Source organism: Accipiter gentilis, chromosome 3, assembly GCF_929443795.1.
Source record: "Accipiter gentilis chromosome 3, bAccGen1.1, whole genome shotgun sequence".
Taxonomy (NCBI): Eukaryota; Metazoa; Chordata; class Aves; order Accipitriformes; family Accipitridae; genus Astur; species Astur gentilis.
The window spans coordinates 49,002,899-49,025,737 of NC_064882.1; the positions used below are offsets into that span (position 1 = coordinate 49,002,899).

At 59.1% G+C, this 22,839-nt stretch overlaps 1 protein-coding gene across 9 annotated transcripts; it reads right to left on the reverse strand.

Annotated features, from left to right (window-relative positions):
- Nucleotides 1-797: 797 nt before the first annotated feature.
- On the reverse strand, nt 798-22,248 carry LOC126035202 (protein O-GlcNAcase-like). Of its 9 annotated transcripts, none has more exons than XM_049793445.1 (17): nt 21,428-21,930; nt 18,035-18,086; nt 11,418-11,515; nt 10,780-10,910; nt 9,672-9,843; nt 9,213-9,311; nt 8,587-8,871; nt 8,156-8,284; nt 6,427-7,619; nt 6,180-6,354; nt 5,807-5,863; nt 4,763-4,848; nt 4,414-4,518; nt 2,587-2,678; nt 1,957-2,149; nt 1,705-1,876; nt 798-1,328 (listed from the first exon to the last, which is right to left on the reverse strand). In XM_049793445.1, exons 1-17 carry the CDS (start codon nt 21,465-21,467, stop codon nt 1,192-1,194), a joined length of 3,216 nt encoding a protein of 1,071 aa, XP_049649402.1. In that variant the 5' UTR covers nt 21,468-21,930; the 3' UTR covers nt 798-1,191. The 9 variants fall into 9 exon arrangements, with proteins under 9 accessions (XP_049649402.1, XP_049649330.1, XP_049649360.1 ...); XM_049793373.1 differs by having other exon boundaries at nt 6,427-7,622; XM_049793403.1 differs by lacking the exon at nt 21,428-21,930 and adding an exon at nt 22,168-22,248 and having other exon boundaries at nt 1,235-1,876; nt 6,427-7,622.
- Between the last annotated feature and the right edge of the window lie 591 nt (nt 22,249-22,839).

Sequence of the window (22,839 nt, forward strand, 5' to 3'; positions counted from 1 at the left end):
CCCGCGTGGCCGTGGCCGCTGGGTCCCACCAGCCCGGGAGCACCGAGGTCCCCGTCCAGGCTGGGGGACCCTCGGCAGCCCCGCGCACAGGGACGGGGCTGCTGTCACTCTTCGGAGCGGCTCTCCGGGCACAGCAAGCCAGAGAGTGCAAAGGCGCAGGCAAGGGCAGGGCTGCTCGAGGCCCCCCCGCTCCTGGTTTCTTGGCCACCCCTGTCCCAACCTCCTCCTCGCCCCCGGGGCCGCGGGGCAACCGGCTCTGGAGGGTGCGGAAGAGAAACCTTCAGTGACCGTTTGCTCCTTCCACTCCTCCCTCCCAGCACTTTTCCAGAGGCTGCAGCAGGATGGCTGGAGAGACGTCTCCCCCTTGGCCATCCTGCTTGTGCTGGATGTGCAGCGGTCCCCAGACCCACAAGGCAGCCATGACCGCAGGGGAGGCCCAGGCCCAGGGGGTCCCATCCCACAGGAGAGCCCCATCTCACAGGGTTGGGGTCCTTGTGGGGAGCCCTGCTGTGAGCACACGCTGCCGGTGCCTGGAGCTTCTTCCTGGAGTGCAGTGTGGGGGGAGGCCGAGGGCTGGCGAGCAGCTGGAGAGGCGGATCTATGGGGAGCTGCTTCATTTGAGGTTACGCAGGACCAGCTATAATGACAGCTGGTGTGAGGTGGACAGACAGGGCTGGCCGAAAGGTGGGCATGAGGGTGTGAGAGGAGCATGCTGGTACCCCAAAACTTTCCCCTAAGAGACGAACCATGGTGAGAGCCCAGCAAATGCTTTATTGCCAAGGGCAGCAATTCCCTCAGCCCCTGGGCAGCAGAGATGGAGGATGCCTCACTGCGCCCCATACCAGCTCGGTCCATACCGACAAGCAGGTCGTTGGTGCCGAGAGCCAGCCCCGGCACCAGCTGCCCAGCCGAGGGCCACACAGGGGATGGAGAGAGCTGGACAGCCCAGCCTGCAGGACAGGAACACTCCCTTAGTGCTAATGCATTGTGCCATGCTCCGAGACCACCATCCTAAATACTGCCCATGTAGCTCTCGCCAGACCTGGTGGTCTGCAGACAGCCTGGGCATGTTGTTGGCTCCTCCTCAAGGTCCCCCTCTGCTCCTGCTCCCTTGAGCCAGTGCTGCACAGAATGGCGGCTCAGCCTGTCCTATGGCACTGCCTCCCCATGCCGACACCTAATGCAACGTGCTCAGAGGAGACGTCCCAGGAGCCGAGTGCCAGGAGAGCTGCCCCAGGCCACTGGCAGGTCAACGAAGCCCAGCTTGCTGTAGAAGCTCAGCTGCTGCTGGTCAGTGGCACCGACCTGGCAAAACACTCCCCGCGACCCTGGAAGGGAGGTGAGAGGTCAGGCCCGTACCACTGGGAACCCAGCACTGGGGCTAGAGGCCAGTGGCTGGGACCCCTCTGCAAGGGGTCATCCTCTCCACTGCCCTTTGGCACTGGGTGCCTGCGTGATGCCCCAAGACATAGGTCCACATGTCCCCCAGTGCAAGGATAGGGCGCGGTGCCTGGGAGCTGGGGCCAGACTGTGTCAGAGAGGGGACAGGGAGCACCGTTGAGGGCTACCCCAGCCCTGTGCTGAGAAGCGGGGTGCAGGTGGGGCTGGCTCCCACCTCTGGGGTTGGCAAGGGAGCAGTCGGGATGGAGTTGTGCTGGATCAAGGGGGCCTCAGTCCTCCCCAGCATGGGGAGGTCATGCTCACCGTTGGCCCTGAGTGCACTCAGCAGGCAGATGGCCAGGCTGCGGCTGGCCCCCACGTCCAGCACGCGGGGGGCCGTGCCCAGCTGCACCAGGGAGGGGAAGCGCCGCATCACAGGCAGGGGCACAGCTGGTGGCTCTGCGTGGAAGAAGAGCAGTGCTTCATCCAGGGCATCCTGCAGGAGACAAAAACAAGTGAGGGAGCCCCCTCCATCCCCCCCATACCCGCTCCCCTCTGCTCCAGGTGCCCCCTCACCTGTCCCAGAGCTGGGGCACCTCCGCCCAGGTCTCGGGGGTACTTGTGCCGTATGGCCGGCAGCCAGCTGCTGTCTCGCTGTTGCAGGAAGCCTTCAGCGCAGAGTGCTCCAGCTGCGTAGCCGCACAGACCACCCTCATCCTCCAGCACAAACGTGTACTCGGGGCTCAGGCTCAGGAAGCTGCCCAGCAGCCTGCCAGCCAGAGCAGGAGCACTGCTGAGCTGCTGCCTGGAGCCAGCCTGCCCCAAGGAAAGCTCAGACCAGCCAGCTTCCTCCCTCCTGCCCTGGCAGGACAGCACCCCGGCACCCACTGGACCATCCCCTTGAGACCCCCCCCAGCAGAAGCCCTCAGCCAAGCGGAGACACCGCAGCCCGCCTGCAGCCAGGCTGGACAGTGGGTCCATCCCCACGGCGGCTGCCACAACCCAGCTGGACATTAGCGCAGAGACTGCCCCCCCTACCCCTTCCCTCAGGGTTAGGCCACCGCCAGCCATGGTGCAGGCAGAGCTGGTCCCCACAGGGATGCAAGGAGAGGCCACCGCCTCACACCGTGGCACTGCATCACCCAGCACGTGGCCGGGCTCACCACACGCCTGGCAAGTGGGAGCCCCAGAAGGGCCACGTCTCACCTGTCACCGAGGAGATCGGGGTGGGCTGCAAGGATCTCTGCGACTTTGGGGTCACAGTCCAAACTCTCCCGGCACATTCGGTAAAGCTCTCCCTGGAAGACCCAGATCCACCTTAGCCCTGGCTCTGCCTGCCTTGCCCAATCCCTGCCCCTAAGCCGCCTGCCGCCCCCGCCACAGCCCCTGCCAGAGCACGGTGTACCCACAGCTGCCCGAGTTGACCATAAAGAGGGACTGCGACCAGGGCTGTGGCCTCCAGCGTGTCCTGGCCAGGGAAAGGTATGAAGGTATGTGCTTCGGCCATCCAAGGGTGCTGGCATCTGTGCCAAGTGATGCACTGTGCACCACCTTCTGCTGGCCTCTGAAGCTTGTTACCACAGCACAGCAACGCTTCAAAATGAGAAATCGCCGTTCCAGGCAGGCACCCCAGAGCAGCAGCTGCTGAAGAAATGCTGCTCGCCCCAGGACAGAGCATGCTCAGAGCAGACAGAATGGCAGCAAAACCAATACTGAAACTGAGGTCTCCACAGAGCATGTGCAAAGTGGGACATCTCAAAAATTTCCCATCTCTGTCAGATTTGAGTTTACTGCTGCTCACAGGATCAGCGAAAAGAACATCCTGATAAAAGCATTGCTTCTCAAAGGAAAGGCTGCCCTGATCACTGAACAACAAGAGCAGGACCATGCACTTCTGAGTGCCATTCCCAGAATGGGCTGAAGTGCTTAGCTGGATTTTTGTCTCAAAGCTTCACTGGACACAGACGTTCAGCTTGTTAAAGTTTAGCCTGATCAGATGAAAACTGACAACAGGCAATTGAAAACAAGCCCTTGCAATGGGAATTGCTGGCAGCAGCAGCCTGATATTATAATCTGCTCTCATGCGCTTGCAACTCCTCCTCTGTTAGTTACAAGCACAGCAGCTGTGTGTTGCCGGGTACTGTATTTAGCAGGGATGTGCAGTTGTGTCCATGATGGCTGGATTTGCAGCGTTAGCATTTCCTTTAGCTAGGAGAAGCAGCAGGGTGAGGGAGCAGGGTGTTCGCTGCAGACTGTGTGGTACGTGGGGAACCCAGGGCTCTGCTGGATTTGGCAGCAGTTTAACTTGGGTGTTCAACACCTCCAAATTCTCCCTTTCCCTCCCCATCCCATCAAACTGCTGGGATGTCAAACAGAGCCGGGGGGCTGGCAGCAAGCAGGTCACGGCCAACAGAAGCTGCTACCTCTCCAGCAGGGAATCATCCTGTCAACTGGATAAGTGTTTGGAGAAGGGACTGATTTGGAGATGAACCTCAAGAAGCTCAGGCAGTGCCCAGAGCTGCAGACTGAGGAAGGCTGCAGGAGGTTGCCATTCAGACTTGCCCTGTTCTGGATATTTCCGGGCATCTGCTCGCAGCCATCACTGGAGATCAGTGCTGGGGATGCTCTGGAGGTTGCCCTCGCAACCTGGCGACCTTGAGTCTGTACCAGTTTATCTGTGGCTGTGCCTGCTGCTCAATTCTGAGCTGTGTCTCCCTCCCCTGCTGCTGGCTGCCAGGAAGGGCTCTGCCCAGGCGCTCATCGCAGGGAGGTGGGTGATGGTCCCTGCAGAGGCCGCTGGCCACAAGACCCCCTCTCCAGCCCAGGGGGCTGACGCGCTGCTGGACACAGCCCCAGGTGACCTGCCCCAGGCTTGCCTGCTCTGAGCCGGGGCTGGACCCCAGAGGTCCCTTCCCACCTGCATCGCCCTGCACTGCAAGCTCAGTCTTGGGGTCAGCAGCAGGTGAGCATGTATCTCGTTAGTGCACGTATAGCACAGGCCATGCAAAGGTGACTTCAGCCAGTGGGTCCAACCTTGTCCAGGGGCAGCAGCGGGCGCAGGAGGTACAGCTGGCTGGATGGGAAGAGCGGAGGTGGGTGGTAGAAGAGGTCACAGCTGTTCCCCACGGGTAGCAGTGCCTGGAAGAGACAGAGTCTGTCAGGGAGCGGGTTGTTCTGGCTCCAAACCTTGTCTTGGAGGCAGTGGGAGGAGGGTCCCTCTGAGGCACCCTAAACCCCAGAAGCCACAGCCAAGGTGCAGAGGCCTGGGGCAGCTCTGCCTTCCCAAGCTTGCAGCAACCCAATGGCAGAGCCAGGAGCAGCAGCTGGGATCCTGGCTTTGCAATGGCTCTTTCACCCCCCACAGATCTGGACATGTTCTCACCTGCAGCTCTCCAAAGAGGCCCCCACGATGCGCCCAGGGCTCAGCGTCCCCCCCCAGCAAGATCGGGGCAGTGATGCTCTGGCACCCTGGAGGCAGCAGGAGACAGACACATGCGAGCTGAACAAATACCTGCTGGGCCAGGGGGAGATCAGCCTCCATCACACAGCAACATCACGATCCACACTGGTCACAGCTCCAAGGATTTGCCCCCACAGCTGTGCAGCCCGGGCACAGGACCTCGCCTGGGCTCAGGCAGCCAGCCCCATGCATTAGGGTAGCAACACACCTTCCGCACAACAGGCAGGGCTTGAAGCGGAGGAATGGGGAAAGGAATGATCTTGCCTCCATGAAAGGTGTAAGGTAAAGACATAGCTCCTGGCTATGGTTGGAAAGCTGCAGGCTGCCACAGAGAGCAGCACACTACTTTGCTGCCCAGCCAGCCAGCTCTGCAGTGCCTGTGGGAACTTGCATGCAGCTGCTTCCCTGCAGAAGTGGTTCAAGGCACATAGCCCCATCTCACACTGAAGTTGGAGACGCTCTCAGGTTGTCCTCTGGTAACAGTTCTTGGGTTGTAAGAGGTCACAAGGCCCACAGAGCAACCAGGGAACCCTAAACCAGAGGAACAGGGGCTTCCAAAGTGATGCACGGGCATTCAAAATCCAACCTCACCTCTGTCACCCAGGCCATTACTGCTCCCAATGGCCCATGGATCCCTTTTGCCAGAAAGGCTAAGGGGTCCTTGGATTAAAAGGGCTAAGGAACCATGTCCTAAAAATAGGCATTCATTCCAGACTGTGAGAGATGGTGAAAAGCTGCTCCGATGACTGCCCTGTCCCCAGTAGCAGTGTCCCATCCTGCCTCAGTGTGTCAGGACACACAGGGGTGCCAGCCTTCCCATGGCCATTCCCGCTCCGCTCGGCAGAGCGTGGGAAGGGGCAGCCCGGTGGTGAGTGCTGGCTGCTGCTGCGAGGCTGGAGGTGATGGAGGGCAGCAGCCACGGCCCCACCGCCCAGGTGGGTAAGCCAGGGCAGCACTGGTACTTACAGCCAAAGCAGCTTCCCCAGGTCCCCTTGGGGTCAGGGTCGCAGAGGAGATGGCCATCTGCAAAGGAGGCAAGGTGGTGAGCATGCGACATGACTCAGCGGTGGGGAAGGTGTCAAGGGAAGGTGCACTCCCAGGAGAGACCCTGCCCCCCCTGGCTAGACACAGGGACCCCAGACCTCTGGGAGGGGGTCCCAGACACCTTCACCTCTTTAGGGGGGGAAACAGTGGATCACCACAGAACAAGCTTCAGATGCCCTGGGTGTGCTGCAGTGCCCGGGGTCCCCTGCACTTCAACATGGCTGGATTTGGCCAGGGTGTGAATACGCGCTATGGGGCCACAGGGGCTGGCTCAGGGCTGGCATCAGCCACGTACCCAGCCAGAGGATGAAGGCACTGGCGGCCAGCAGCATGTTGCGGATGTCCCAGAGGTAAGGGTGGAGGTCGTAGAGCAGCGCCTGCCCTGTGCTGCTGACGAAGTGGCTGTGCAGGCGGCACGTCTGACTGCAGAGCAGCTGGAAGGATTGGGCACGGCCACGCCACTGTGTGCCCTGTGGATGGACCGGGCTGTCAGCACAACCGTGACAGGCACCGTCCCGCAGCAGTTCCTGGACCAGCCTTACCCCGCAGACATCAGTTGCCGTGGCCGGGACCCCCACGCTGAGGCTGTTTGCCCGGAGCCACCGAAAGTGCTCCAGGAGATGCTGCGCCAGTGGCCCATGGTGATAGGGCAGGTAGAAGAGCTCCACCAGCATCCGCACCTCCCCCAGAGTCAGCGGTGCCATGGGGCTGGACCTGGCCTCCTCTGGGGTCAGTGGTGCTGTGGGGTTGGCCCTGACTTCCTCAAGGGTCATCAGTGCCGTAGAGACAGACACAGCATCCTCTGAGGTCAGCAGTGCTGTGGGGATGGACCTGGCCTCTTCTGGGGTCACCGGTGTCATGGGTCTAGACTTGGCTTCCTCTGGGGTCACTGGTGCTGTGGGGCTGGTCCTGGCCTCCTTGGGGGTCAGTGGTACCGTGGGGCCAGACCCAGCCTCCTCCAGGGTCAGCAGGGCCATGGGGCTGGACCCAGCCTCCTCTGGGGTCAATGGTGCCATGGGGCCAGGGCTAGCACCAACCTCATCAGTGAGCGGTGCTGGGAGGCCAGGGCTGGTGCCAGCCCCACCAGTGAGCAGTGCTGGGGAGCCAGGGCTGGCGCCAGCCCCACCAGTGAGCGGTGCTGGGGAGCCAGGGCTGGCGCCAGCCCCACCAGTAAGCGGTGCCGGGAGGCCAGCGCTGGTACCAGCTCCAGGCCCTGGAGGTGTCTGGGGCATGTCAGCCCTGCTGTCCTCAGGCTGGGAACTGCTGGGGGGCTGGGGGGGGCTGCCACCCCCTGTCCTGGCATCACTGGTGGGTAGGGGAATGTTCTGGCTGGTGTTGGCCCCATTGCTGCAGCACATGGATGGGCCCGGACTGTGGAGGGTCTCGGTGGCCACCGGGCTTCCTGCAGACTGGGCACTCCCAGCCATGCTGGGCAGAGCAGAGGAGGGCTCACAGGTCTCTCTGCTCCCCATGGTGAGCTGGTTCCCATTCCCTGTGGGGCTTTGCCGACTGCTAGCGAGGGTCCTGCTCCCACTGCCCTTCTCAGGCTCCGAGGTCACCTTCTTCCTTTCTTCCCCTGGTGCCACACCGCAGGGCTCAGGGCCATGCTGCTCTGCCCCACTGGGAGCAGAGTCATGGGGCTGGGGTTCGGGCATGACCTCGTGTCCTCTCGCTGTGCCAGGCTGCAGCCTCATTCCTCCCTTGAGGCTGACGCTGGGGTGTCTTGGGGTCCTTCCTCCTGGCAGAAAGGAGCAAGGGGGCAGCACCTTTGGCACCTGCATGGAAACTGCGGCCCATGGGGCAGGAGAGCCCTGGGGGTGGCTGTGCCAGGAAGCTCCATCTCCAAGCTGGCAGGGACCAGGGAGGTGCCAGGACCATGGGTTTGGATCGCTCTGTGCTCTGGAGTTCAGGCCTCTGTGACTGGTGAGGCCACAGGCTTTGCAGAGGCAAACACCGCAAAACACCAAGCTTGCAACCTGGCTGAACCCCCTCTTCCAGAGCCGTATCATGGCCCAGGTTCCCACGCTGCCAGCCAAGGAGACCCCCTTTTGGGATGCGGCCAGAGCAGGGGCACCCACAAAGCAGCATGATTTGATGGATGCCCATGCCTGCCCACCACGACAGGCACAGACCCCACTGCCGCACCAGCCAGAGCGCACTATCCAAACAGGCAGGACATGGGGCTCCCTCAGTCCCTCGAGCTCCCAGCAGAGCCAGTCCAGTGCTCCAGAGGGGGTAAGGGATGCTGCATGGTGTGAGTTCATCACCTACCTGGCTCCAAGGCCTGCCGGTTTATCTCAGCAACCCAGTCATGCAGCGCCAGCTCCAAGGCATCCTGGGGGCTGTAGCTCCCCTCCTCTGAGCCTTGGCTGTCCTCCAGGGCTGTCGCAGTCCCCATCCCTAAGGAAATGGAGCTCATCAGCCTGGGCAGACCCACTCTTTGTTTGATGGAGCTATCCCATGCCACTGAGGGTGGGCATTCCCCCCTCCAAAGAGATGCCCCCAGCATGGATCCCCTGCTCTGGGATGTCAGGTAGTGCCCAGCCAGGTAAGACACCTCACGCAGGCTGCCATGCAGGAAAGCCTGCAGGGCTGTGGCAAAGATGGGGCAGCGATGGGCAGGCTCTGCCCTGGGTGCACAAGCTCACTGCCAGCACTGGGGCTCCATGTACAGAGCTGCCTGGGGCGCTGGGACCAGGTACCTGCATGATCAGCATGGGCACAGCTCCTCAGCTCGCTCCGAAACCAGCTGCCCAATGTGTGTATGGGGATGAAGTTGGCCTGGAGTTCACAGTTGGGGTTGAGGAGCAGTCCATGGAGCCTGGACATGAGGCCAGGGGCACGTCCCATGTAGGGGCCCAGGAAGACACGTCTGCAGTCATAGTCATTGGCGTACAGGTTGTCCCAGATGATGGGGCGGCGCCGCAGGACACCCTCCACCTCCTCCAGCTGCGTGGCTGAGAGCTCCTGTGACACCACCTTTGGGCCTGGAGCATCACAGCACGGACGTGCATGGAGCACACAGGCAGCGCAGTCCATCATGCATGCTCGCAACAGGGACATGCGCACATCTGGGCACCGAGCATGGAGATGAGGGTTGAGTCACCCCACCCCACCCTCCCTAGCCAGAAGGAGAGCAGACCCACAGCCTGACCCATTGCCTGACTGGCCAGGGGTGCGTACCCCAATGCTGAAAGGCACCGCGGTGGGGCCGCTCGTTGGCGCTTCTCCCAGGACAGAGCCCATAGCTGCAGGGTTTGCAGACACTGGCTCTTGCTGAGAAGCTGCGCAGGACCACACACCCCACAGAGCCAGGCCAGGTGCTCACCTGTCCAGATGACACCAATCCCTGGGAGCAGCTCCTGGCCGATGGTCAGCAGGTAGCAGGACTGGCTGGGACTGGGAGAGCACAGAGAGCTGCAGTACTCTGGGGAGAGAGCACAGAGAATCCCTTGAGAGGCAGAGAGACCAGGAGAGGAGAAGCTGCCTAGGATCAATGGATAGGGGCTGGGAAGATGTGTTGTGCAGGGAATATGGCATGCACGGCTGCTGGAGCACCAGCCCATCTACAGCCTGGTCCTGTCCTAATCCTGAGATCTCCAGGGCTCCCGCGGGAGCATGAAGGAACTGGGGGGAGCTGTGGAGGCTATCAGGGCACTCAGCTCTCAGCAGATAGAGGTGCTGGCTGCAGCCAGCCAAAGGGCACCCCTGTCTGCTGTGGGGTGCCATGGCTGGCCAAGCACTGGGCTCCCAGGGGTGGCTGGGGCTGCACGGCTGCAGGCAGTACCTGTAGGGCAGAAGAGGAAGACGGAGGGTTGGCCCAGCTCCTGGTACACCTCGTTGGCCACAGAGGCCTGAGCCTGCGCCAGGGAGGGGAAGACGTCTCTGTCGGCTTGGCACATGCAGGGGTCGATGTCGTCAAAGAGCAGCGCGAAGGACTGGCACCCCATGGCAGCCACCTGCGGACACGGGCACAGGCTGCTAGGGTCCCCAGGCAGCAGAGAGAAAGGAGGCAGCAAGCCCCAGACGAGCTCCTGCTGCCTGGACACCATAAGGACAGCAGGGGTCTGGGGTGCCCAGACGGACGGGGTGGGCAGAGCAGCCCTTGCCGTGTCCCCCACGCCTGCCCAGCGGATGCTGCGCACAAGGTCCAGCTGCTCCATGGGCGCACGCCAGCCCCGCGGTCACAGCAGCCCACCTCGCTCCAAGCCCTGCGTGCAGCCACGTTTGCTGTGGGCCAGAAGCCCTTTCAAAGCAGACTCTGTGCTGCGGTGGCCCAGAGCCGTTCCCACCGTGCCACTGCCGGGCAGCCCCACTTGCTGCCCGCCACATCTGCTCCCCTCTGTGCTGCACCCACACATCTACCTGCAGCGCGGGAAGCCCCGTGGCAGGACCAGAGGCTGGCAGAGCCTCGGGAGGAGCCTCACTGCATGGCCGGGCAGGTGCTCCCTGTGCCAGGGCTGGCTGGGGGCAGCCAGAGAGGCGGCCAGGCTTGGTGCAGGACAGGGAAGCTGCTGCCTGGGCTGTGTCGCAAGGAGGAGGAGCAGCCACCCACGGAGCAAACCCACCGTGCTGGAGGCTCGGTACCCTCCCTGGGGACCAGGGGCTTGGCACCTGCCTGCATCGGCCTCTGGTGCTGCCCAGCAAGCTCTGGGGCTTGGTCGGTCCCTCTCCTGCTAGCAGTCAGGCATCCATGGAGCCCTTGGGTCTCTGTCACCATGACAGGGACAGCACATCTGCCACCAGGCACCCCACAGAGCTAGCTGCTCCCTGATGTGCATCAGCAGGAGGGGTTTACAGCCCCACAACAGCCTTTGGGGTGGCCATAGGGCCCACACACAAGCATGCGTGCCCCTCGCCTGGGAGCAGTGGGGTGAAGGAATGGCCCACGGTACCTGCCTGAGTTTTTCCTGCAGCAGGAGCCGATCCCCAGTACTTGAAAACACCATGTCCTGACCAGCAGAAATGGCGAAAACAAACTCCACACCCTGCTCTTGGGCAGCTTCGATGAGAGACCGCATGCGGGCTGGGGACAAAGCAGAGGGGGTGCTATGAGTGCTGGGAGGCAAGGGATGGAGAGAGGCAAGGGATGGAGAGAGGCAAGGGATGGAGGGAGAGGGAACCACGGTGGCCCGAAAGGAAGGAGCCGAGGGCATTGGGAGGTGTGAGAGAGCATCTGGAGGGGAGAGGCCCAGGGGAGACAGTTTCCAGCCCCTTGGGACAGAGGGTCTGCGGGCCCTGGCATATTCGAGCATATTGTCAGAGACCCACGCGGGGAGCTCCCCATGCTGGCTGGGCTCCTAGGCGATTCCATGTGATGGGCAGGGTCTGGGGAGGCTCCTTGTACCAGGCAGTGTCTGGGGGGTCTCCTTGCACTAGGCAGGGCCTGTGGGGCTCCCTGCAGCAGTCAGGTTTCTGGCAGTAAGAGTGGTAACAGCCAGCCTGACCCTGGATGAGGTGCAGACTGTGCTTCACCCTCGAGGACCCAGGACACCTGCAGCCCACCCGTGTTGGGGCCCAGCAGAGCCGCTACCTGCCTCATGCTCTGTGTAGGGCTCTCGCCACAGCAGCCGGTGCTTCAGCTCGTCCTTGGGTGCATACATGTAGCAGTTCAGCCCCCAGCGTTTCAGCCTGTGCAGCAAGGACAAGGGGTCACCTGAGGCTCCAGGTGGGCAATTTCCAAAGAGGCATCCAGGCAGGTGCCAGCCCGCAACACCAAGAGCTCCTCAGCATATGGCGTCCTCTCCTTCCCCAGAGCTGCACCGTGTCCTTCCATGCTTCCAGCCTCTGCTCCCACAGAGCCCCACAGACTGTGAAGCCACAGCTTTTTGCCTGCACAGGGACCCCTGCCCTGTGTACTTTCAACAGCCACACAGGATATAAATCTCACCCAGTGGTCCTAGTGCTGAGCCCAATGATTTGTGTTGTTTAGGGACCTCCAGACAGACCGTGCATCTGGAGGAGAAGGTCTCAGAGACCAGCAGGATGTTGCTTCCTGTGAGATGGGTTGAATTAACACCCTTGCTGTGGAAAAAGCAGGTGGGAGTGACCAGCTTAGCCTAAACAGCTTGTTTTAACCACTTCACAATGATGACAAAAAGCTCAATGTCCTGAGCAAGGAATGGAGGAGGGGTGAGTGGCCAGAGCAGCCTCCAGGGGAAGAGGGGGGGATCTTTGGGGGAGACTGAGGAGGGGGCTGGAGCCATGGAGGGAGCAAGCTCAAGGTCTACTGCTCCACACAGCCCCCCCAAGGGTGCACGCAGCCCCAGCCCTGGAGTCCAGCTGTGGGGCTCCATCAGGCCAAACCAGCCCTGCAGCTTTGCAGCAGCTCTCTCCAGGCTTGCAGTGAGACCTGTGGAAGCACTTAGCATCTTGTGTAAGCACGTTTGGGGTGGGTTTCTTTTCCCTTTCTCTTCAGCTGTGCTTCTAATTGTGTAATCAAGAACCAAACTTGTTTGTAGCCCAAACACGCTGCAGCCTCCTCACAACCTGCAACCTCTGGGCTGTCCCTTGCCTGCCCTGGTCTCACTTTCCTCACACTGCAGCCAGATGTGCCCCACATCAGCAGCCCAGCTCCTGCACGAACACCATTTTTTGGCTGTGTTAGGTGATGTGTCAATGGAAGGGGGCCCAGAGCAGGCTTTGTGTTTACTGCTGGGATGATGTGCGTGCCACATGCCACTGCGACCTGACAAAAGGAAGTCAGGCAAAAACGCCAGGAGGCCTGCATGGATGAATAAGGAGCTCCTGGACAAACTACAACACAAACCAGAAACCTACAGAGGGTGGAAGCAAGGACAGGTAGCCTGGGAAGAATACAGAGAAATTGTCCGAGCAGCCAGGTATCAGATTAGGAAAGCTAAAGCTATAACAGAATTAAATGAGGCCAGGGACATCAAGGGCAACAAGAAAAGCTTCTATAGGTATGTCAGTGATAAAAGAAAGACAAAGGAAAATGTGGGCCCTCTCCGGAAGGAAAGGGGAGACCTGGTTACCCAGGACATGGAGAAGGCTGAGGTACTCAATGACTTTTTTGCCTCAGTCTTCACCAGCAAGGGCTCCAGCCACACCGCCCAAGACGCAGAAGGCAAAGGCAGTGAGCGGGAGAATGAAGAACTGCCCGCTGTAGGAAAAGATCACGTTTGAGACCATCTAAGGAACCTGAAGGTGCGCAAGTTCATCAGACCTGATGAGGTGCATCCACGGGTCCTGAGGGAACTGGCAGATGAAGTGGCTAAGCCACTATCCATCATATTTAAGAAGTCATGGCAGTCCAGGGAAGTTCCCACTAACTGGAAAAGCAGAAACATAACCCCCATTTTTAAAAAGAGAAAAAAGGAAGAACCGGGGAACTACAGGCCAGTCAGTCTCACCTCTCTGCCCGGCAAGATCATGGAGCGGATCCTCCTGCAAACTATGCTAAGGCACATGGAAAATAAGGAGGTGATTAGTGACAGCCAACATGGCTTGACTAAGGGGCAAATTGAGCCTGTCAAATTTGGTGGCCTTCTACAATGGGGTTACAGCGCTGGTGGACAAGGGAAGAGCAACTGATGTCATCTACCCAGACTTGTCCAAAGCATTTGACACTGTCCCACACAACATCCTTGTCTCTGATTTGGAGAGACATGGTTTTGACAGATGGACCATTTGGTGGATAAGGAATGGGCTGGATGGTTGCACTCAAAGAGTTGTGGTCAATGGCTCATTGTCCAAGTGGAGACCAGTGACGAGTGGCATTCCTCAGGGGTCAGTGTTGGGACCAGCGCTGTTTAACATCTTTGTCGACAACATGGACAGTGGGACTGAGTGCACCCTCAGCAAGTTTGCTGACCACACCAAGCTGTGTGGTGCGGTTAACACGCTGGAGGGAACGGATGGCATCCAGAGGGACCTTGACAACCTTGAGGAGTGGACCTGTGCGAACCTCATGAAGTTCAGCCCAAGCACAAATATAGGCTGGGTGGAGAATGGACTGAGAGCAGCCCGGAGGAGGACTTGGGGGTGTTGGCTGACAAGAAGCTCAACATGACCCGGCAATGTGCACTCGCAGCCCAGAAAGCCAACTGTAACCTGGGCTGCATCAGAAGAATTGTGACCAGCAGGTTTAGGGAGGTGATTCTCCCCCTGTACTCCACTCTGATGAGACCCCCACCTGGACTACTGCGTCCAGCTATGGGGCCCCCAACATAAGAAGGACATGGACCTGTTGGAGCGAATCCAGAGGAGGGCCACGAAGATGATCAGAGGGCTGGAGCACCTCTCCTATGACAACAGGCTGAGAGAGTTGGGTTTTTTCAGCCTGGAGAAGAGAAGGCTCCAGGGAGACCTTACAGCAGCCTGCCAGTACCTAAAGGAAAGCTGGAGAGGGACTTTTTACAAGGGCAAGTAGTGGTAGGACAAGGGGTAATGGCTTTAAACTGAAAGAGGGTAGATTTAGATTAGATATAAGGAAGAAATTCTTCATTGTGAGGGTGGTGAGGCACTGGACCAGGTTGTCTGGAGAGATTGTGGATGTCCCATCCCTGGAAGTGTTCAAGGCCAGGTTGGACAGGGCTTTGAGCAACCTGGTCTAGTGGAAGGTGTCCCTGCCCATGGCAGGGGGGTTGGAACTAGGTGATCTTTAAGGTCCCTTCCAACCCAAACCATTCTAGGATTCTATTCTATGACACTGACCTCCAGAGGCAGCTGCTGTGCACATCCTGCCAAGGAGGCTTGCAGAGCAGCTCCAGAGAGCCTGCACCCCTCTCTGTTACACACAGTTAACATGGGGTCCAGCACTGCCACTGTAACAGGGACGAGGATTCATCAAGGTGCAGCATCTGGCATCAGCAGTAACTCTGCTTTAACTGAAGTCCTTTTGCAAGGAATCCACGAGCTGCTGGCATTAGAATCACAGAATGTTCTGGGAACTTGGGACTGCAAGGTTTTTGCCAAGCCCTGCAAGTGGAAAGCCCCAGAGTGCTGAAAAACTGAGTGCTGAAGCAGAGCTTTGGCAGGGTGGGCAGCAGAGCTGGGCAAGCATGAACCCGTAGCAGGATGCTGTGCCTGTGCAGTTTGCAGGTGGCAAAGACTAAGTAAGTGGAGGATAAAGGAGCAAATACAGCACTCAGATGGAGTGATTTGAAATGGCTGTTAAGCGGGGCTTCAGCAGGCAGTATACAGCCAAGCATAAAGTCCTACCTAGGTAAAAGAATACAGAAGATAGGGTGTGTGAAGTAATGACTTAACATAATGAGCAATTAGTTGAACAGGAGTGTCCTCTGCAGTGCCACTGGTAACTCAGCATAAGAGAAAGCCCTAGACGAATCACTGCAGAGTGTCAGGTGGGACTAACGAGATTTGGTGACCTCTGTGCTAGCTGCAGATGCGGAGATACTGAGAACAGTCTAGAGTGAGTCTGCCAAGGAGCCGCACACACAGAGACAGGTGGAAAGCCTGCAAGGAAGAGTCTTGGAGTACAGTCTGCTCATCTCCCCAGGGGAAACCCTCAGCCCGCCAACCCGCCAGAGGAGAGAAAAGCCACGGAGAGAAAAGCCACACCCGGCAGTCAGGGACTGGCAGTGTGCAGGGGTGACTCATGGGGACATGCATGCGGCTGAGATGGGAGGGGAAATGTCTCCAGCTCTCCAGATGCTCCACTGCAGTCAGAGCTGAAGGGAAGCAGGTCCGACATAGATCAGGGCCTGCCTGCTTCAGGAGATCACACTGCAGCAACATAAGGCCCTTTCTGGCCTCAAAAAGCACAAATTCTTTCCAGAATCTCCCCAGCAATCCAAGACGCACTGGAAATCATCAGGACAGGGCAGACACCTCCCTAGACAGCACTTTTGGCACTCCTGTATGAAAGCCATCTGATATATTCATTTATTTTTATTTATCCTTCTTCGCAGACAATGTTTTACATTTTCCCACGATGAACAGACTGGGAAGCGTATCATGTACCACATGATACAAGTGCCTCATCTTGTTTCTTTCCAGAGAAGAAAAACACCAGTGAACATACCGCTCACATGTGCAAACATGTGAACATACATCCCAGTCCAGGGATATTCCTAATATACTTTAAAACATCACATCTTGTTTTCCTTCCTGTATGTTTTCCCCAAATTTTCTAAGCTGCATTTTTCTGTATCTGCATCTCTAGTTCCTGCATTATGGTCCTTATTTGCACTTGTGACTGCCCACACTGCCATCAGCGCACTCTCACAGCATGACTGGCACATTTCCCACACAGTGCACGGCTGCCAGTGCCATCACCAGGACAGTCGTCAGTACATGGCCCTGCTGTCTCTGGCCCACTGCCCAGCCATCACTGGTGCACTGCCCACGCTGTCACCAGCGTACTGCCTGGCCATCACCGGTGAACTGCCCACACTGTGACCAGCACACTCTCTACACCATCCCCAGTGTGCTGCCTGTGCCATCACCAGGGCAGTACCCACAGTGACCAGTGTGCCGCCTAGGCTATGACCATCGTGCTGCCCATGCTAGATGCTCCACAGGGGCCCCGCAGGGCCCCAGTTGATCAGTGGCAGGTCCTGTCAGTGCAGCTCATCCCACTGATAGCCAGTGCATGGGCACCAGCTGCTAGGAGAAGGCTTTTTCTTGTCTGCACACATCAACTCCCATCCCAAGGTTATTCTCACAACCAGCCAGTGATAGATCCTGCCCACATCCTTCCATCACAGGGACTCATGGTGACACACAGACATACGTGGGGACTCACAGGGATGCAAGGGCCACCTCCACAGCAGGCAGGGCTGCGAGTGCACATTGCCGGGTCATGTTGAGCTTCTTGTCAGCCAACACCCCCAAGTCCTCCTCCGGGCTGCTCTCAGTCCATTCTCCACCCAGCCTATATTTGTGCTTGGGCTGAACTTCATGAGGTTCACACAGGTCCACTCCTCAAGCCTGTCAAGGTCCCTCTGGATGCCATCCCTTCCCTCCAGCGTGTTGACCGCACCACACAGCTTGGTGTGGTCAGCAGACTTGCACAGGTGAATAAAATGGCCATCTGTGCCCATGGTGGAGTGATGCGGGTTTGCTGTGCTGTCTGTTTCCACAATGATAAGCCTGGCTCCAGCGAGGCTGGGCTGGCTGGAAGCACCCACCCAGTGTCCTCGCTGGGAGCGCAGGGCAGTGGGGACAGCAGCCCCAGGTGGGGTGAGCTGGCCGCTTGCTGCTGGTGGCAGCAGGCATGCGCTGTGCTGTCCTGCGGCCAGCACACCCACAGGGGCTCGTGCCGCGTGGCACTGCCCAGGACCGCACAATTCAGAGACGAGGCAATGGGTGCTCGTCCTGCCAGGTCAGCACCCGAGGTGGGCTTCCAACCCACTGAACACCCCCACATTCTCTCTCACACGGATCTGATTTCCCATTTTCAGCCCCAGCCCCTCCGCCTGTTCCCCGATACCCCTGCTGCGCTTGGGCTGCCCTAGTCAACCCACGCTATGCTGCAGTCAGGGCAGAGCAGCTTTTCTGGTGCCTCCAGAGGCAGCGTTTTCAGGCTTGCGAAGCCCCCATGCTCCTCTCCAAACCCTTCCCAGCTGCCATCACTCCTCGCAAGGCATGGGGAGCAGGGTCCAACCCTGTCCCACTGACAGCTCCCCGTGGGTCTGCGCCCTCGCTGGAGCACACGTGCCAGCTTTGCGGTGCCAGCACGCAGGAGCTAGTGCCCACCCAGCCCCTTCCAGGCCCCATCCCTAGACCCCATTCCCTTGGGGCGCCCAGCCCTGGCCCAGGCCCCCCAGCCAAGCAGCCAAGCACATCTGGCTGCAGCTGGACTGTCAGAGTCCCAGCACCATCTGCCGGCACAGGGCAGCACAAACCACATCTGTCCAGGTGTCCTTGGGCCGCCTGCCCATCCTGCAGCCACGGCACCCGCGTCCCGGGCGAGAAGGTCTTTCCCTGGGCCGGATCCAGTGGTGCAAGAGTGCTGGGACCGAGGAGGCACTGCAAGAGCAGCGCTGGGAGAAACATGACCCCCCTTCATTGCCATCGCCCCGGCATCCCAAAGAAAGGCCAGCCCCCAGAGCCTCCCTCCAGCATGTTTTCCCTCACTGCTCCTGCCTCCACACCACTCTGGCTTCCACCTCGTCACTCTGCCACAGGCTAGTACCTTCAGAGAGGAAAATTCAGGGTACTTGCCATTGAAAGAGAAGTTTCCTTTGTTCCATAGACCATGGTCTCCCATAGAAACCTATAAAAGAGGGGGAAAAAAAGTCAAAAAGCAGTTATCAGTAACTGCCTTAAAACAGAGTCTCTCTGTACTGTCCCTAAGTGGCTGCTCTTAAACCCAGAGGTCCAGCAGTTGTTCACCTCTGGGTACTGCAGATGTCTATTATCATGCTATTATCTTGCTGGTTATTGGTATTCAAGCAAGTGGGTATGATGTCTGTGCTTCCATTCTTTCCAGAAAGAGGCAGCTGGGAAGAATTGCACAAGGTAGCACTTAACCTGGGAGGTAGAATTTGCACAGTGAAAGCCAAGCCTAGAGGAGACAGCTGAGGGCTGGCAAAGTTATAAGGCACTCTAGCGTGATTTTGAGGTGCACCGAAGCACAGAGCTATTGTACATCCATCCTAGAGTTTTCTGCCTGGGGATTTTCTTCTTTACAGAGACCAGCTGTGTGTCTCTCTGCATATCTCTTGTGTCTGTGTAGTGTCAGGCTGTGTCAAGCAGAGCATGATCACTCCTGTATGGGCTATAAAAGCTGCTCTCTCTGTCTTTAGTCACTGCACAACTCAAACTGCACCAAAATTGCACTGGCACACACAGCTCTCCCCTACACCCTGCACACACCTGGATTGCAGCAGCAGTCATGTTCCCTAGCAAGCTGTTCATATCGGGAACACACAAACAACCTGTAGGGATGCCCACGAGTGCTGGGAGTGTGACTCCACAAGACATTTCACACACACCTTGTCTGTCTCCCACCGGAAAACACCATCTCCATAAGTTTGCAAAGGGAAAATCCAGAGAGAGAAAGCATACCAGGGAGCAACCTTTCCAGTTGTCTGCTAACAAAGACACTCATCAATGAGCACCAAGGCTGGCCGCAAGGACATTGCCCTTCCAGAAAGTTCACATCAACAAAACCAAATGCAGGAAATACAGATCTGGAGTCAGCAAATTCCCAAGTGTTTCTTAACATTTCCACTTCTGCTGCTTGCAGGCATTAGGTGGTTGTTGGACACCAGTGTCTGACACAATCTTGAGGCTGCAGCACCACAGTCTGCCCTGTGCTCTGCAGGGAACGAGTTTGCGACTGGATATAGTGAGCAAGGGCACTGCTGGACATGCAGCACTCAATCTGCTGTTGGGACTGCTTTCAAGGAAGGTCCTTTCTTATTTCTGCATGTAGGAAGACTTGGGAGGTACGGAGTTGTCTCCAAAGCCAGTGAGAAAGAATACCTGGTGGAAGGCAAGCCACTTCACTTGGGGACAATAGGAGAATAGGCAGGTAAATGGGTTTGTAGAGATGCAGATTTGACAGCTTCTTAAAGAGGAGGTTAAGGGGAACCTGTAAGTGTTCCAGCACAAACCTGAAATTTAGCATGAGAAGAATCTTCAGTCACTTCAAATCTCTGCAAGATCTGGCAGCTGCAATGTGAAGTCTCACGGAAAATACATTACATCTTGAACAGTGATGGCAATTAGCCATCAAGGCAACTTCCTAGTTTTGGGTGAGCTCTGCATCATGGGCAACTTTTAAATAAGTCAATGCACTTTCTAGAAGACAAGGCCAACAGGAGCAGATATTCAGGGAAGTGAATGCATTCACTGAACTGGGCAGCACACAAGGGCAGATTGCAATGACTCTGTTAGTCTGGGAGAAAGGACCGGCTCTCAGCGTCTGGCATGAGGCCAGCATTGACCACAAAAGCACCCGCATTTCCCGAAAGCGCCTGAGTGCTCTGGAGCTGGTCTGCCTGGGAGGGGACCCTGATGCCCTGCTCCCTTTGGCAGGCGCCCACCCTGCAGCCCTCAACACCAACCCTGGGCAATGGTGTGGTAGGCTGTGCCACAGCACACACTGAACATTATCTTCTTTGTAGGTAGATCTTCTACCTCAGCACCTGCCTGCAAGTGCCTCACTCATACTTTGCTGTGAACTGACGCTGCCTTGCAAGTATGACACTCAGCGCCTACGCAAGCCCTGCCAGCAGCAGCTCTGTTGAAATTGTCATCCTAGTGTATTCTGCCACGTAAAGTAGCTTAAATTGTACCAGCAAGATCTGTTTGTACCTGTGTCTGCATCTCCAAAGGAGTGATGTTGGTGCTCTGTTTTTCTGAAGCCAGACGGGCGCTGATAAGTGATGCTGTGCGTTTGTACCTCATCTCTCCCATGGCCCAGATCACTACATCAGTAACCCGTCAATACCATTACTTGCCAAACTCTGGGCCATCTGGAATGTCCTCAGCAATTTCTTCACAACCATTAGCAACACATTGAACACATTGGGAAGCAAAGTCCTCAGGCCCCAACCATTCCCCAGCACTTCTCCTGTCCTGGGTGCAGGTCACCCAGAAGCGTCAGTCCATCCGTGCTCTCTGGCTGCTGCTAGCAATATCTGGGGTGTCAGGAGGGAGCAGGGGGGTCTGCGTAGGACACACCACTCCTGGCCTGCCCTGGCCCTGCTACAGCTGCACCCTGCTCAGCAGTCTGCCCACCACAGCACCACCCTATGTTCCCTGCCAGCGTCTGTACTACCAGGGTGAGGGATGCCTTTCCTTCCTCAATTTTTAGAGACCTCCTCCTCCTGGAGTGGGTCTGCCAGCAGCATCTTTGTCCTTCTCTTTCCCAGGTCAGCTTTCCTACATCAGTGATTCTTGTCTGACTCATATTTCTTTTTACTATCAACTTCCCCATCCCTGCACTTTCTATTTATTTTGTTTATCTGCATGGTGCTTTTGCTTCCTCCCGGGCAAGGCGGTGGGCTTCATCAGGGTACTGTGCTGCCAGGAAAAGTGGAGATGCTTTTGCCTAGTGGGTGCCAGGCCTGGCCCAGCTCCAGAGGTTCTGTGCTGCAGAAACAGGAGTTGGGGGCGAGGGGGCAGAAGGACAGGGCTGGGCTATACAGAGCTGCCGTGAGAGACCAGGCTCTTCCTGACCAGCTCTGTGCACAGCCCGCGGCAGTGCAGCACTGCGGGCGGGGGGCAGGAGGGGCACATACCGGGATGCTGCCCGCATGCCCAGGGCAGAGGAAGACCACTGCGGAGTGCTGGGGGCAGCGCAGCGGGTCCCCATGCCCCACTGCGGGGGGGGAGTATCCGCTGGGCTGGGCTGGCTGCGGAGTGCAGCAGTGGTCTGGGGAAGAGCTGGGGAACTACAATGGGGGGTGCTGGTCCCGTACCCGTGGGCAGAGGTAGGGTGCTGTGCAGGGGCCCGCCTCTCCGTCTCCCCAGTACCCGGGGTCCCGGGCGCGGCTCGGGTCCCGGCGGCCCTTCCCGGCCCCTGTTCGCTCCGGGTGGACCGGGCCAGCCCCTGCAATGCCCGGGCGGGGCACCGGCCCCAGCCGCGGCCCCGGAGGGACCTACCTTCCACCACGCCGCAGAGGAAGCGCGGCCGCCCCGCCATGCCCGCGCAGGAGCGGCCCTGCCGGTGCTGGGGCGGGCGGAGGGGTGCGCGGGCCGATGGAGGGATGCGCGGAGGGACAGAGGGATGCGCAGAGGGATGCAGGGATGCGCGGGGGGATGCGCGGCGGGATGCGGGTTTGCAAGGAGGGATGCGCGGACGGATGGAGGGACGCAAGGAGGGATGCGCGGAGAGATGGAGGCATGCAAGGAGGGACAGAAGGATGCGCGGAGGGACGGAGGGGTGCGCGGAGAGACGGCTCCACCGCCTGCCCTCCCCCAGCGGAGACGCGCCCGCCGCAGCGCAGGGGGCGGCCCCGGCGGGTGGGGCCGCGGCGGGGCGGGGGCGGGGGGGGGCCCCTCGCGGAGTCCCCGGGCAAAACCGCCCCGTGGTGGGCCGGGCGCTTCAGCCCTCCCCGGAGATCGCGCCGGGAAGAGCTGCCCGAGCCTTTCTGCTGGAGCGGGCCCGCCGCCCGGGGCGGGCCCTCAGCAGCCCCTCGGCAGCCTCCCCCCCCGACCCCGGGCCGGATTCCCCGGCCACCGGGCGGGCCCGGCCCGGTGCAGCGCCTGGTCCCGACCCGCAGCCCGGGGCCGGCCCGCGCTCCCGGCGCCCCGGGTGCTGCCGGCGCTGCACGGCCGGGCTGCGGCCGCCGCCGGTCGCTGGCACCGGGGCCCAGCCTGGTATCCACGCCAGCTCCCCGCACCGTGTCCCCCGGCGTCCCCAGCTGCGGGCGTCCTCCCGGTGCAGGCCGAGGGCAGTTATTTCTCCCGCCTTTGCAGCTTCCCGGGACCCAACAGCCCCAGGCCCCAGAGCTGTTCCCCGGAGGTCGGGTGTCATTATCCCCTTGTATTCATCGCTGAGCTGGCACCTTCCCCGCTGGTACCCTCATGCCGGGCCCGGGGTGTGATGCCTCTCTGGCTCGCCAGGTCGGTGAGGTCAGGACTGTTTCATGTGCCTTGCACGTGACTCACCTGCTTGCATATGTCAGGCTGCTGTTTGCCTTGTGTCACACTGCTCTGAGCTGCTGACACATGTTTGGCTCGTGATCCTCTCCATCCCACAGGTTCTGGTTTGCAGAAGTGCTGCCACGTCATTAGTTCCCTATCCTGCAGCTGCACAGTCACTGGTACCTGCCTGAAGGCAGGACCCTGTGTTTGGTGTCACTGAACTGCTCTGCTCTTTTTCTGACCACTTTTCCCGTTTGTCAGTCTCATTGTAAGGTGGACCTGTGTTCTGCAGCATACCTGCAGCCTTCCCCAGCCAAAAGGCATCATAACCCAGAAAGCAAGTACATGACACTGTCAACACGCAAGAGTGAGGGATGGAGCCAGGAGACAGCAGAGGTCCACTCCTCCTGCAGTGAGGCACTGCCAAG

Coding starts and splice junctions, on each gene's coding strand:
- LOC126035202 (XM_049793365.1), bottom strand. CDS start 21,467: ATGGCGGGGCGGCCGCGCTTCCTCTGCGGCGTGGTGGAAG. Junction 9,312..9,671: donor CTTCCTCTTCTGCCCTACAG/GTACTGCCTGCA, acceptor CTCTCTCCCCAG/AGTACTGCAGCTCTCTGTGC. Junction 6,355..6,426: donor CGGCAACTGATGTCTGCGGG/GTAAGGCTGGTC, acceptor GTCCATCCACAG/GGCACACAGTGGCGTGGCCG.